This window comes from Ixodes scapularis, unplaced genomic scaffold (assembly GCF_016920785.2).
Source record: "Ixodes scapularis isolate PalLabHiFi unplaced genomic scaffold, ASM1692078v2 PGA_scaffold5__190_contigs__length_132052651, whole genome shotgun sequence".
Classification (NCBI taxonomy): Eukaryota; Metazoa; Arthropoda; class Arachnida; order Ixodida; family Ixodidae; genus Ixodes; species Ixodes scapularis.
The window spans coordinates 53848686-53862129 of record NW_024609880.1 but is presented as its reverse complement, the minus strand read 5'-3'; the positions used below and the strand labels follow the sequence as shown (position 1 = coordinate 53862129).

The following is a 13444-nucleotide window of genomic DNA, read 5'->3' as shown; positions in this document are numbered from 1 at the left end:
CGGGAACTTCGAATTCGGCATTTGGAAATTGTTTTTTTACTTCACAAATACTGAATTCCCAAATTTCAAACTTGGAGGGTAATGTCCCGGCATCGTTTTCAATCGTTTCGGATAATAAAAAAAAAAAATATGATTTTGATGTGTCAGTGCCCCTTTAAACACACAGCTGCCACGCAGCAAAGGAATATTCAAAGTTGCGTACGGCAGATAACTCTAAAATACACGCGCGACGAGTAATGCATGTCTGCATGATCCGTCCTCGTACGGTGCAGTGTATACACATAAGTAAAGAAATGCAACCCTTCGTTGCAAGTAGTGATCAACGTATCTCACTTCGGGTGTTTTCCACTCAGCGGGTGGTAGTTCTCCGCAGTACATCGGTGCCCTCGGAGAAGCGAACTCAACGGAGCAGGCAAAGCGCCCAAGCAGATATATTTATCACTAAGAAAACTGATGAAACGTCCCACGCGTTTGTTGCTGTTCAACCCCAAGATCAAATACACTATTTAAATCAATAACGGAAAGATTCAAAATTTTCCTCAGTTACTGCAGTCGTTGAGAAGGAGAAATTAACTCGCACACATTTTTCACATTGCGGTGAAATGCAGCAGACATACACGGCACAATCACACCATCACAAGAGGAAAAATGTAATAATTATAAGTACTTATGTTTGCCATTGACTATTTTAATAGTACTGGTTGCTAAGGTGGGGCAGACTTGGTAAAACAACAAAAACTCAACATTTGAGAAAAAGAATATTCATCTTTTTTAGATAGACAAAGTGTGAGGAATATTGCCCTCCTAATGTTTCCAGGGGTATAGACCAAGTTAACTTGTGCCAAGTATTAGTCTAAGCACAGTTTAGAAATATTTCGATAAAGAACCAATACAAATAGTGGCTGTTCAAAAACTATTTTGTCATGGAAATAGATATAAAATGTATTTATATCTGCTCATCTTATTGTATTTATAGAACCCTATCGCAAATTGTTGTATTCAATACTAGCCATCTAAGGTAAACTCATGTCCCATTAATGGACACCTCCAGTCCCCCAAAACATCCTCCATAATATGAGCTGTCTATTACAACAAGACAAAAATGCATGTCTCTGCCCCGTTCATTCCCGAATATTTGGTCTATGAAGCGAGGTAATCATATGAAATGGGATCACATTAACAAGGTCTATATTAACAAGGTCCAATATTAAGACAACTGTACGACACCCACTTCCATATTGCATTGAAATCCTTCGGCTTAGCCAAGAAGGCACAAAACGTTTTATATGTACCGACCATGTAATGCTTTCACGTAAAATTAGAATCGTATGCTCCATGCAGACCAGGTAATCAAACTAGCTGATTACTCGGTAAACCTCAGATGAGTGAATGGGCAAAAGGCATGTAACAATGACTGGTGAGACAAGTGTAGTTTAAAAGAGACACTTTAATTGTGCGTTTTAAAAAGGGTATTCTGTACAGGGTTGCCTAAAATAAGCACGAGATAACGCTTGTCAAAATTTCACTCCATCTTCGCAGCAATTGCCACAAGAGAGTCCATTCAACCTAGAAATACTAATCCTTCTTTGTGCGATCCCGATTCAGGACGCCACCTAGAAACAAAAAGGACAAAAAATTCTTAGACATTTTCCCAAAAATATGGGTGACAACATCAGCAATGAGAGTTAAACGATAGAAGAAGACCGAAAAGTACATGCTATATTTCTCACAGCTTATACTAATACAAAGCTGAGAAAACAAATACAACAAATAAAACGGCACCAGCACTATTCACCTTTTGGTCCCACAACTGCATAGAAAGTCATAATTTTTATGTTTACTTTTAATATGTACCTGTACCCCAGCTTTCACCTGAAGAACCTTAAAACAAAAAAAAGTCTGGTTCATTACAGAGCGTTACTAATTCCCCTTTATGTACAGAATTACGATATATGTAGGTGCATTTTAGATTAAATGTATGTTATCTTATCAAGACGTACACAATTCAAACACTAAAAGCATCCCTTCTTCCTCCGACAACCAACTCTTGTAAGAACTACTTCGCGTGGTGTATGAACAATAAACAAAACTTCCTTTTTTTTTTTTTTTTTTTGAGGTGAAAACGAGTATAGTTATTTTGTATATTGTGTACAGCGGTGGTTCTCAAATGGAGGTCCGAGAAGGCATTCTAGGGGACCGCAAAGCCCCGCCCCATCAGTCGAGCCCGGCGATAAAGGTTGCATTTTTTTCAAATTAAGAAACGTTTCAATTTTCAGGCGAGCTCTATCGTGTGTATGTCATTGAGAGAAGTCTACTTCACACTAGCCATTAGTTATATCCATTTATTAGATCGTTATTGTAATTACCCTATACCTCTCCCTTCCCCTAACCATGAATGGGCTCCTCCATCATTTCTGCCTATCCACAATGGGTCCGCAAAACATCAATAGTTGAGAACCACTGGTGTACAGTATAACCTTGCTACTACTAAAGTTCTAGTTACAACAGACGTTTGATTAATACGCTACCCATTTGTGAAGTTTGAATGGTCTTCCTATCTATGCCCTCGAGCCAACTTCACTGATTACAGATTCTGTTATAACATACATTCGGATCTAATGGATTTTATAAAGAAGTTTGTCAGTTGGTCACCATTTCGTTATAGTGCACTCTCCAACAGGAGTCATTATTTCGGATATTACGTGGCTTTGGTTCGGTAGCGGTGGCAACTGATTTGCCAACTGCTGTCATTGCAACTGGCGCCTCACGAGCCTTTTATGACCAAAAGCATGCAGTGATGACGATCCTCAGTATGGCTCAATAAAACATCACTGCCTCCTTTCAAACGCAGTGATGACGATCATCAGTACAGCTCAATAAAACGTCACTACCTTCTTTCAAACCTCACAACTTTCAATAAATCAGTTCTTTCCTAATAATCCATTCACATTTTATCAGTCTCACTCGCTAGAACAGACTCCAGTCATAACTAGGGTTCAGTGTTTTCAACAAATGCCGATAAACCCCAGTGAATGACCCCCAAAGAGGTTTTCTTGAAATCGAGAAAAACCGAAAAACCCCGAACTGGAGCTGCCCTTTTATAGGGATATCCCCGGTTATGGGGAAGGAAATCTGCCACATTGGTTTTGTGACCCTGAACACAACCCATACTATCTGTCTTTGAGGTTTCGTTGTTCTTTAGTAACCACGTCCGTTGCCCGGGCCCCCGTCTCCCCCTGTTGTCGCTACTGGGATGATGTTTTTTAAGTGTTAGGGTCACAAGTGTAAATTCCATGGCCCCTGGAAGGGCTTGCACTTTTAGAGATATGCAGTTATTTTGTAACATTATCCCTGATAAATCCCGATTTCTTATTTCTTGCCCGGCACTGAAAATAAATGCTGAAAAACACAGATTCTGGAAAGAATAGTAAGCCCAAAAGAAAAAAACAAAACCTAAATTTCAAGAAAAATAAACCCTGAAAGCAAGGAACCCTAGTCACAACCCACATCAAAGTATGTAGCAAGAGTAACAGCACTTTGCATACTCCTTTTACAACAGACCAAAATATTCATCACTACCAAGGTGTGTTGTAATGAGCTCATACTGCATTACATACTAGTATAATTATTCATGCATATAGTTGGAATGTGTGCACCCTATAATCTATACTACTTGTTCCCTGTTATTGATTGTTTACACTCTGCACTATTTATATTTATTTTTTAGATTCTGTAACCACCCCACTAAAGTTCCAAATGTATCAGTAGAATTTCAAAATAAATAATTAAATTGAAAGCCTTCACACTCACTTTACAAAATGAAATTATATGCTTTTGTGTTGCACTGGTAATGAATGGCCAATGGTTTGATAGCTAAGATCCCCACTCTTTGTTTGGGGCTTGGTAGCAAATTTCAACGTGACTTGTATGCTACTCAAAAAATGTTTTCATCTGGATTGTGTTTTAAGAAAGTGAAGGAGTCTGCAGTCATGCATGACAGAGTCAAATATTCAACGTAGCTCATATTTGTTTGCAGTGTAAACACAGGAGCCCATTTACAAATTTCCAGTGTTGGTTAAAGTACATCTAAAAAGTACCTAAAGTAAAGTACAAAGTAAATTAGAGGTTATGTACTTCAAGTAAAGTAGTAAGTACACCGGAAGCAATGTACTTGAAGTAAGGCACTAAAAATACAATGCAATTTCAAAGAGAAAGACTATAAATATGTTTTACTTTCAAAGTAAAGGACCATAAAACAATCAACTTTCAAAGTAAAGTACACATACTTTTTAACACAATCTTTCATAATGCCCTTTCATTCCCCTATAGTTTGTTTTTATTGGTATGCATTGTTTCAGGGGTAATCGGGGGTGCATCAGTTATCTTCAGAAATGGTGGCAAATATTGGATAAAGTGAAGTGGCCAAAAAGTAATTGTTTTACTCTCAGTGACGAATTATTTAATGCAATAAACTTACAAGCCACTTTTTTGTTGACAAAGCATCATTTTGTGATACCAATTTAAAAATATCAAATTTGGGGAATTTACTTTAAAATCGGGAGTTGTACTTTCCTCGGAAAGTACCAGAAAAAATACTTCAAGTACAAGTACATACTCTAAGAATGTACTTCAAGTAAGGCACAAGTTTTTTGTTTTTTTTTTAAATCTAATTAAACTACCACTTCAAGTACAATACACTTCAAGTACTTCTCAACACTGCCATTTTCACAAATGGGAGCAATGACCCATTTTCAAAAGAATCGAAGCCCACTAGTACCACTACAGTTACCAGCCTCGTTGCACTAGCATCCTGCCTACTTTCAATAAAAACAGAAGTGAACAAGTCTTGCGCATTTCAGGCAGGCCGGCCTAGGTGGCAATGGCTTCACAACAGAATAAGAAAATTATATATATTTTTTATTTAATAAAATTTAATTTTATTTAAGTCTGATTTGATTTAAATTACATTAGCTCAAAAATAGCGATACTTTATCGCAGAATGTATTTTTAGACATGGCGGATCAAATGGCAGATTAAATAGCCAATCCATCCGATTACTGATCATTTTGTGGAAGTAGTCTAACAACTTTTGTATTAGGAGTAGACCCGCCATATTAGAACAAAAACAGGTTATCACTTTTAGTTAGTTAATCAACTCAATTTGCTTTTTCTTTTGCACTCCAATTTACTTGCCTAAGACATTACTTTCCTAGTTCTCTTTTCTTTTTTTTTTTTTGCGTTCTGAATTGTTTTATTTAACTGACAAATGAAATGAAACATAGAAAGCTCAATGCTCCGACTGCTCAGAAGAGCACTGGATTTTGCTTGTGTTCAACCTGATATGAATATTTCTTCCTCTATTATTTTATTTAAATAAAAACAAATGCACATAGAAAGAAAGCAACAAATTATAACTGGTAAGAAAAAATATTTTGAATCATTTTAGCAAGAAAGGTGGGATTTAAATTATTGAATACACCGTTTCATGATAACTTGGCGAACGGTGGAAGCTGTGGCCCCCACGCCCAATAAGAGCGCCGGAGAAAGTCACGTGATAACACTCCATGGTCGAGGCACACTGAACCCTCGTTATCCCCACAGCAACAGCGCCGTCCGCGATTTAAAGTAGTTCTAGGTTTCTTTTTCGTTTAGCGGCAATTGAACTCGCGCGCTTCCTTCTCTATCGAGATTATATATAAAAAATAAAGAAATAGACGTTAACAAATTTATGAGTTTAAATTATATTTAAACCAAAACAGTGGTGCCACCATCCGGATCCACTCCCAATATTTTTCTCTTTGTAGTGCCGTGGCTGTTGGCTACCACAGCCGTGTACTCGACCACTTCTGCTCAAAACATCACCCTGGTATAAGCATCCGCCACATATTTGTGAGTAAATTGAGCATATGGTTGTCTCATGAATTGTTCCTGAACAGCTTGCTACTTTAGCGGACGACAATGCTGCAGCAGTGGACGTTCATGCAAAGTTGGTTGGTTTCGCAGCAGACGACTTTTGGCCAGCAGACGACAGCCGGTTCCTTGGCACAGTGAAACACACGCTCTAGTGACATGGTGTCAGGTGCCTCACTCCAAAGCTGTTATTGGGTTGCAGCGACCTTAGCCTCCACAGTTCGCCAAGTTAGTGTGAAACGGAGTATAGTAAACCTGTTCCGATTAAAATCACAATTTCAAACCTGACTTAAATCACCATTTATAGGCCATTTCGCATAACTTGAAAGCGTATGCAGAGAGATTTGGGGTTGACACTGTTTTTACATGTGATTTCAAATTAGCTAAACCGACTCCCTTTGAGGCAGGGCAAACAGAATGTAAAAAAAAGCATCGCGGGAGCTCGGTTTCATGTGCGAGTGGAATAGTGTATGAAATTCCTTTGGAGTGCGGCTTTCGATATGTTGGTAAAACTGCAAGATGCATTAACGATAGGTTAACAGAACATAAACGGAATGTGCGGATTAACGCTTCAAACTCTGAACTAGCGAGGCATCTCCAGGAATGCAATGGATGTACAGCGAACTGGTCAGAAACAGAAATCTTACACCAAGAGCATGAGGAGATGAGACGTGTTATGTGAGAAACTGTTTGCATAAAAACGTCGGGAAATTGCATTAGCGTGAGGGGGGGAAATGTTGACGCAAACCTCCACAAACCTCTGGACAGCTACCGCCATCTATAAGCGACAGCGGCAACCAGGCAACCAGTCTGGTTGTTGCCATCGCTTAGAGATGGCGACAACCTTTCCACCTATCATAGAAGAATGAAAAGTTGGGCGAGATTGTGGGAAATACAGCGCGCAGAACAGACAAAGACGAAGAAGAAACTCACGAGATGAGCGCTGCGCTCGTCCTGCGAGTTTCTTCTTCGTCCTTGTCTGTTTTGCGCGCTGTTCCCTACGCTCTTATCAGTTTCGGTTTGGATTCATGATGGGTCGGTCGGGTGCCCTTTCTTCGGGGGAAGAAGACCGGGTGCGGAAGGAGCGGCGACGTACGCAGCAGTGCGAATGGGTCCGCAACCGCCGCGTGCGTCGAGCGCTTCAGATTTTATTGCGAAAGAAGAGCAAATCACTCGCCTAAAAAGCCACCGCCGAGAACAGAAGCTACAGCTCCGCTGCTCTTCCTTCTTCACCAGAAGGGAAAGGCTGACAGTTATCTTTTTAATTCTCGTGTATTGTTTACGGTTCAGTGTATTGTGGCTCTGATGTACTGTTTGCGGTTCGGTGATCATCCGTTGTGGTGGTAGCAACGTTCGGGGGAGGGGTATACAAGGTGTCGAGGCAATAAAGTCTGTAGCTGAGCTTGAGACGTCTGTGCCTTTTTCTTCCTCCTTCACGAGTGTTCCATTTTTCAAACCACAGTCTCAGGTTTCAATCATCATGTATAAATTATCTTGATTTTTATTCTCCACCCTGCTTCATGGGGGGATGTGCCAACCATAAAAAGACTGAGCATTAGGAACATGCTACTCACTGCTTAGCTAATTCTGCCTAATAACATCCTACGCAAACTTATTCCATAGTTAGGAAATGAAAGCCTTAATGCTCAAGTGCGATATTGCTTGACAGGTATACCTTGTTTGGCATTCACCATGAGCAGCAGCAAGCAGGCTATCAAGGCACCTGCAAAGATAAAAGTTTTATGAAAGGCAACACTAGTGAAGAGGTAAACAGCTCATAAATCTACGGTAGTACTGATACTATTGGCCGATATGTAACAATTTCATAATAAAGTGGAATCTCGTTAATTTGAACCCAAGGAGGACCAGAACTTTGTTCGAATAATGCAATGTTTAATTACCGGGAGTTTCCTTCATAGAAACACACAGGACAGAGCCTGCATGTTAGTTTCAATTATCCGCGAGTTTGAATTAAGGGAGTCTGAAGTAACGAGATTCAGCTGCACACCAAAAATTTAGCTCAACATTACTGGTACTACTATGCTCAGGCTGTGCCACTTGACAAACTGCTGCCACGTGCAATTAATTAACTTGATACATTACAACCAAAAGAACGACTGCCTCAGTAACTCCGCAGCCATTGAGGCAGAACTTTTGGTTTCCATCCAATACTGTTATATTTACACCTAAATGGCATTACCCCTAAATACATCGCTCTGTTAACATGATTGTCCTTTAAAACAAAACTTGAATAAAATGTTGCACAACACAGTTTGCCTAAATGACACATGGCCAGATTCTCACGCTTGTCTCTTGCAACGACGAGCTTGACACGGCTCAATGGATCGACTGACTGTGGAAACAATCGGCACAAGTTGGGGTGGTGAAGCTCGATGCTTACCAGAAGAGATTTAGTAAATCATACCAACAACTCCGATAATAATACACCGTAATGACGCAAGGCATGCAGAGACGTTGGCGGAGTATCAGGAATCATTGTCGGAGTGTTGGAAACTATTTTCTAAAACTCTCCAATAAGCAGGGCCCAGCGAGGTTGAAGGAGAAAAGTAGCTCACGTGATAAGCGCGGTGCAGGACATGCAGCCAGAGTTCCAACAATTATGGCCACTGTACAAAACAATTTGGTTCTTATCTAGAAATATGCAAATAAATTAATCGAAGGTCCACAACTCGTTCAAATGGGCCTCGCTGGGTGCCGCTACAAACCCATGCAAGTAAGGTCCAAGGAAGTCTCGACCCCACACCATGAAAAATTAGAATTCCTGAATTGGAGGTCGTACCGACACTACAACCTAATAACTCGCAGTTGAGACTCACAGCACAGCCAGGCCAGGAAAAATACTTCGAGCATGAAGTAGCCGCTTGAATCCACAATCATGCCAGATACCATGGAGATGAGGGCCAGGCCCAGATTTTGCACGGATTGCATCCTGCGAAAAAGAATGGAAGTCCCTCGGTCCAACTGCAAATGTCAGCTTCCCTACGCAATGCCCGTTTCACCTTACGACAGACCGCAGGGGACGCTCCGTGTCAACAAAGCCAATTTAATGCCGTCCGAGCGTCACGCGACTTTCAGGAAGAGTGCAGAGACATGAGGGGCACGCAGACACGCGATACGTTCACAGCGGCGGGTGGTGCCCACCCCTCAATTTTGTAACATTCGGAAGATACACGAAGGACGTATCTTTATGTATTGTTGCCCTAAGGAGTGCCCATCCCCCAGTTCTATGTGGTTATCTTCAAATTTTGAGTTGGCGCTTGCTCGGGATGTTATGGTGCCTCCCTCAGGCACCAGAGATTCGCTCCGAGATTCCCTGCATGGGTCGCCGAGCCGGGTCTCGGTTTTAGCCGACAATCTTCCGAAAGATTTTATTACGCTTCTCAGCACGACGCGAGTCTCCTTAGTGCAAAAACTTGTAATGTTTCGACTCACTTGCTTCAGTAATCAAGGTTTCTTTCCAGGAGCACCGCGTCCCCTCGCAATTAAACGTGCCATAATGGCACGGTTGGCACCCGTCGTTTTCCGTATGGGGATGGTCGGTCGAGGAGCCACATATTCTCATGTTTGTTGTGTTGAACCATCTGCTGGCAATGCATCGAAGTAGGCTAGAGCCGTCCGCTAATGCTGCCACCTCGCGATTGCCCAGGCTCGGCGGCATTGACGGCGTCTCTCGTTTTAAATAATCAAAAGAACTTCATTCGTAAAATCTTGACCGTGCCGGTGCGCGTCGACCACTCAAAAGAGCGACACGGGGGCATCGCTAGAGTGCAGCTCTCGAGCAACTACCCGAAGACACGAGGTAAACATAAGAGAACCGTAAGTATCTCTCTTCCCCCATCGTGGCGGCGGGAAGTAAAAAAAACACCACGCGTATGTTTTTTAAACTTTTTTTATGCATCAATCCCTCGTCGTAGGTTCAAGATAAATCCAACGTCACGAGCGACCATTTCTGATAGATAGAGCTTAGCTTTGATTTTGCAAATACTGCATAATCTTCAGTCTAGTCATGTGCAGTTCCAGGGCTACCTACTAGACAGCACCAGCTTGCCAGTGTTCTCTTGCCATAAGCGGTTATACGAGAAAATGCAATGCACCCGAGCACAGTCAATTGCAAATGTGTTCGACTGCGACCAACCAGCAATCGCTTCCCACGCGGCAAGAGGGCCGACTGACAACGGAGCATATTTTCGAACACACGCAATTAGCACGTAAAAAGCGATCGCTCGCAAACACCTATTGCAAAATTGACGGTGCCCTCTGGTTTCTGTGTCGAATCGCAAAAGAAGGGGCTCGTCGCAATCCTCGATCCCGTTTTTAACAGGAAAATCGGGAGCAAGTTCCTCTAGTCTAGTGTTTGTTGTTTTTTTCTTAGAATACTCAGAGAGCCCATGAATTGAGCTATAAGGCCATAAATAGGCTACTATCTCGGAGACCCATGAACAGCGCGAGAGACGTACATGCCGTAGGCGGTTCCCAGCTGCCTCTCAGGTATCACCATCGCCACCAGAGGCCAGAAGGCGCACGCCAGGAGCGAGTAATTCAGCCCCATGTACACCTGCGCAGCAAGAAAGACGACAAGATGAGAGACGCGAGAGGACTCCGAGTCTACGGCCGCCAACGAGATGAGAGTGGCAAGGAGCAGTTTCGGCTGACCCGCCTAAGGGCAGGAGCTTTCTAGTTTCTGTGTGTCATAAACCTTGAGTGTGTACGCACAGCCAAAGAATGGCGAAAGGTATTGAGCGCGTGCAAAAGGCCAGGCGTCCGAAAGAGATGCCCTGCCATTCTCATTCATTCATTATTCCGGGCCCCAATGGGTGCATTTTAAGTGGAAACGTTGTCAGTGCCTAGTACCAAAACATTCGTACAGAAACCAACCCCACACTAAACAGCATCGTGCTCAGACTCAGTGGGCACCTCACCAAACCGACCTTCTCCTCATTGCTTACACTTACGCCCCGTCGAAAGCCGAGAATGTTGAGGGGCCTAAACGGATCTCCCGTGCAAGGACGGCATGAGCGAGGCTCGAAAAAGGCCACAAGCTCAACGATGGCTCGGCTGGGAGAAAAAATGGAGCAGTCCCACATTAATCCGCGGTATAAGTTGCAGCTGCAGCTGCAACACGTCACGGCGAAGTCGTTGGGCATCGGCGTCACGTTCACACACCATGGAGTGCGTGGACGAGCGAGAGCGTTCGGAGCAAAACAGACATCTGAACGTTTTGTTCCGCAGGCTTTTCTTTTTTTTTTTTTCAGAGCGTGCGCGTCTCCCGGCACGAGCTCTTGGCATTGCCAGTGCTAAAACGGCATCTTGTTACCACCTATTTGTTTTTTTCAGAGAGCGCATGCAGCGGGCATCGGGTTCTACAAGAACCCCAAGTATAAAGCGGATTGTTAACGCTGTGGCGTAGCTCTGTGGTAATGATTCGTTTCGCAAGCGGCGGATCCAGGTTCATTTTTGCGGGTGGCGAGCAATCTTGTTCGAAGATTTATGAACGTTGACAATGAATGCCCTACTACGCCAACCAAAACATCAAGAGCGACAGCAAAGAACACTACAACATCAACAACGGACGTCATTTCCAGTGGTGGAAGGCGCCCATAAGAGCTATTGTTGTAAATCGAACCAAACGAGATGCCCCGAAGCGTCAGCAGTTTCTCCTAGCACTTCGATGCATAGCAGTGAAGCTCGAGACAGGAATGCGCCGACGCAAAGTGGTGAAGCTTGACGCCAGAGTGTTGGTGCAAAGCAGTGAAGCACGACGCGAGAACCCAAAGAATTCTGTAGACGTCATTAGTTAATTTTCGAATATTACTGTGCCATAAATTAAAAATAGTATTTGCAAATCACTTAGTTTCGAATATTCATATGCTTCTAGGAATTTTCTGCTGGCACAATGTTGGTTCGAGTTCGCCACATTTTAGTGAAAAGTAACAAGATGTAGCAAGCTAGGCGCGTTGGCGAAATGTAACACAAAAATGGCACAGCGATAACATTGCTGTGTAAACCGTCCCTTTTGATTTTATTATTCAACATTCAAAAATCACACGGAGGAGGACCGATCTCGAGCCACCCACCATGGCCACCCAGGGGTTGATGAAGGTGAAGGCCAGCAGGCCGTGGCTCACGAGGGTGCCCACCACTGCCACCGTCACCCACAGAAGATTACGTCCAACCAAATCCACCAGGATGCCGAACACGGGAGACGCGAACGCCGATATCAGGTACGGAATGCTGCAAAGAGCGGGCGGGAGGTACCCTCATGCTCTTAAAACAAAAAGAGTTTTGCCGAAATTTCTGCGCAGATTGTCCTCGTTGAAATGCGATAGAATTCTGCCTCGTGTTGCACAAACGTTTCTTTATTAACCCCTTTAAAGTTTTTAATTTTGGGGAATTTCTGACCCCCAACTGCTTAATTTCTGTCTTCAAAGTTACATTTGCTGCCTTTAAAATTAAGTTTCTTGTAACAAACAGAATGGGAGCAAAATTTTGAAAACTTCAGTGCTGCCATCTGTTGGCAAAGCCCAAAGCTAAGTCATAAGTGAGCCTGGTTCGTCTAGGGCAGTTAAGTGTGTAAAGCGGGGAAAGCAGACAAGCTATACTCGTCCTGAACGGTTTGAGGATGACTCCACACTAAGCTTGTCCAAAACGGTTAAGGCGTTAACTGCATAGGAACTGATTTCAATATACTAGAAATACTTTTAATTGATGTACATATAGCCTTTTTATCATATTTAAACTAATTCACATAACTTTCTCATCCGTCTACTTCCCACAAAAGGGCCTCCCGTGACCAACCAATAACTTTTGTCGCAGCATTACTCCAATTCAAATATATCTCTCTAATATGAATATAAATATAATATGTATAAATAAACATAACAAGACCATTGTAACTGCATTTGCCATTCAGAAGGTAATACAGTGCAATTCTCTTATGATGGTAACGAGAAAACCCGAAATTTCAATTCTTATAACCTATTATCGTTGTATCTGGACAAAAACTAATTGTTTCTAGTCTAGAAACCTATCGTTATAAGCAAGACATCGTCATAAATGTATTGCAGAGTAAATACCATATCACATGTGTTAGCCGCACCACCTCCCCGTATGTATAATTGAAGTTAGCATGTAACAGACGTACGACGCCTGCTTCATTGGTTACAAACTGAGCCATGGACACGCAAGTGCAAAAGGTTCACTCGTAAGTGCAATCGCATTTAATAGACGTACCTGTCCACCAAGTTTGCCTCCACTGCGCCAAACCTGAACTTGCGCTGGAAAAACACTCTGTGGGCGGAGCAGGAATAGAAGAACAAAAACAGACACACCAGTCATGGACGGAACGGGCAAATGAAGGCGTCACCAACCGCCGCATTTATGGCTCCGTTACACCGACTACCGAGGAAGCACCAATATTGGGAAGGTATTGGCACACCATTTAATAAATGAGCTTTTTTTTCAACGAAATTATTGCTACACACAATATAGTCACTGACATGATGAGAATGGCAGG

General features: G+C 42.6%; 1 protein-coding gene across 2 annotated transcripts in view; it reads right to left on the bottom strand.

Annotated features, from left to right (window-relative positions):
- Nucleotides 1-1429: 1429 nt before the first annotated feature.
- The window catches only part of LOC8053364 (major facilitator superfamily domain-containing protein 1), a 31597-nt gene continuing 19582 nt past the window's right edge, over nucleotides 1430-13444 (bottom strand). For both annotated transcript variants that reach the window (XM_029968892.4, XM_029968897.3), the window contains exons 8-13: nucleotides 13162-13218; nucleotides 12006-12162; nucleotides 10389-10486; nucleotides 8748-8860; nucleotides 7586-7633; nucleotides 1430-1613 (exon numbers count right to left, since the gene is read on the bottom strand). In XM_029968892.4, coding sequence (XP_029824752.2) covers nucleotides 1576-1613; nucleotides 7586-7633; nucleotides 8748-8860; nucleotides 10389-10486; nucleotides 12006-12162; nucleotides 13162-13218 — 511 coding nt within the window. In that variant the 3' untranslated portion in view covers nucleotides 1430-1575. The remainder of the gene's footprint in view (nucleotides 1614-7585; nucleotides 7634-8747; nucleotides 8861-10388; nucleotides 10487-12005; nucleotides 12163-13161; nucleotides 13219-13444) is intronic.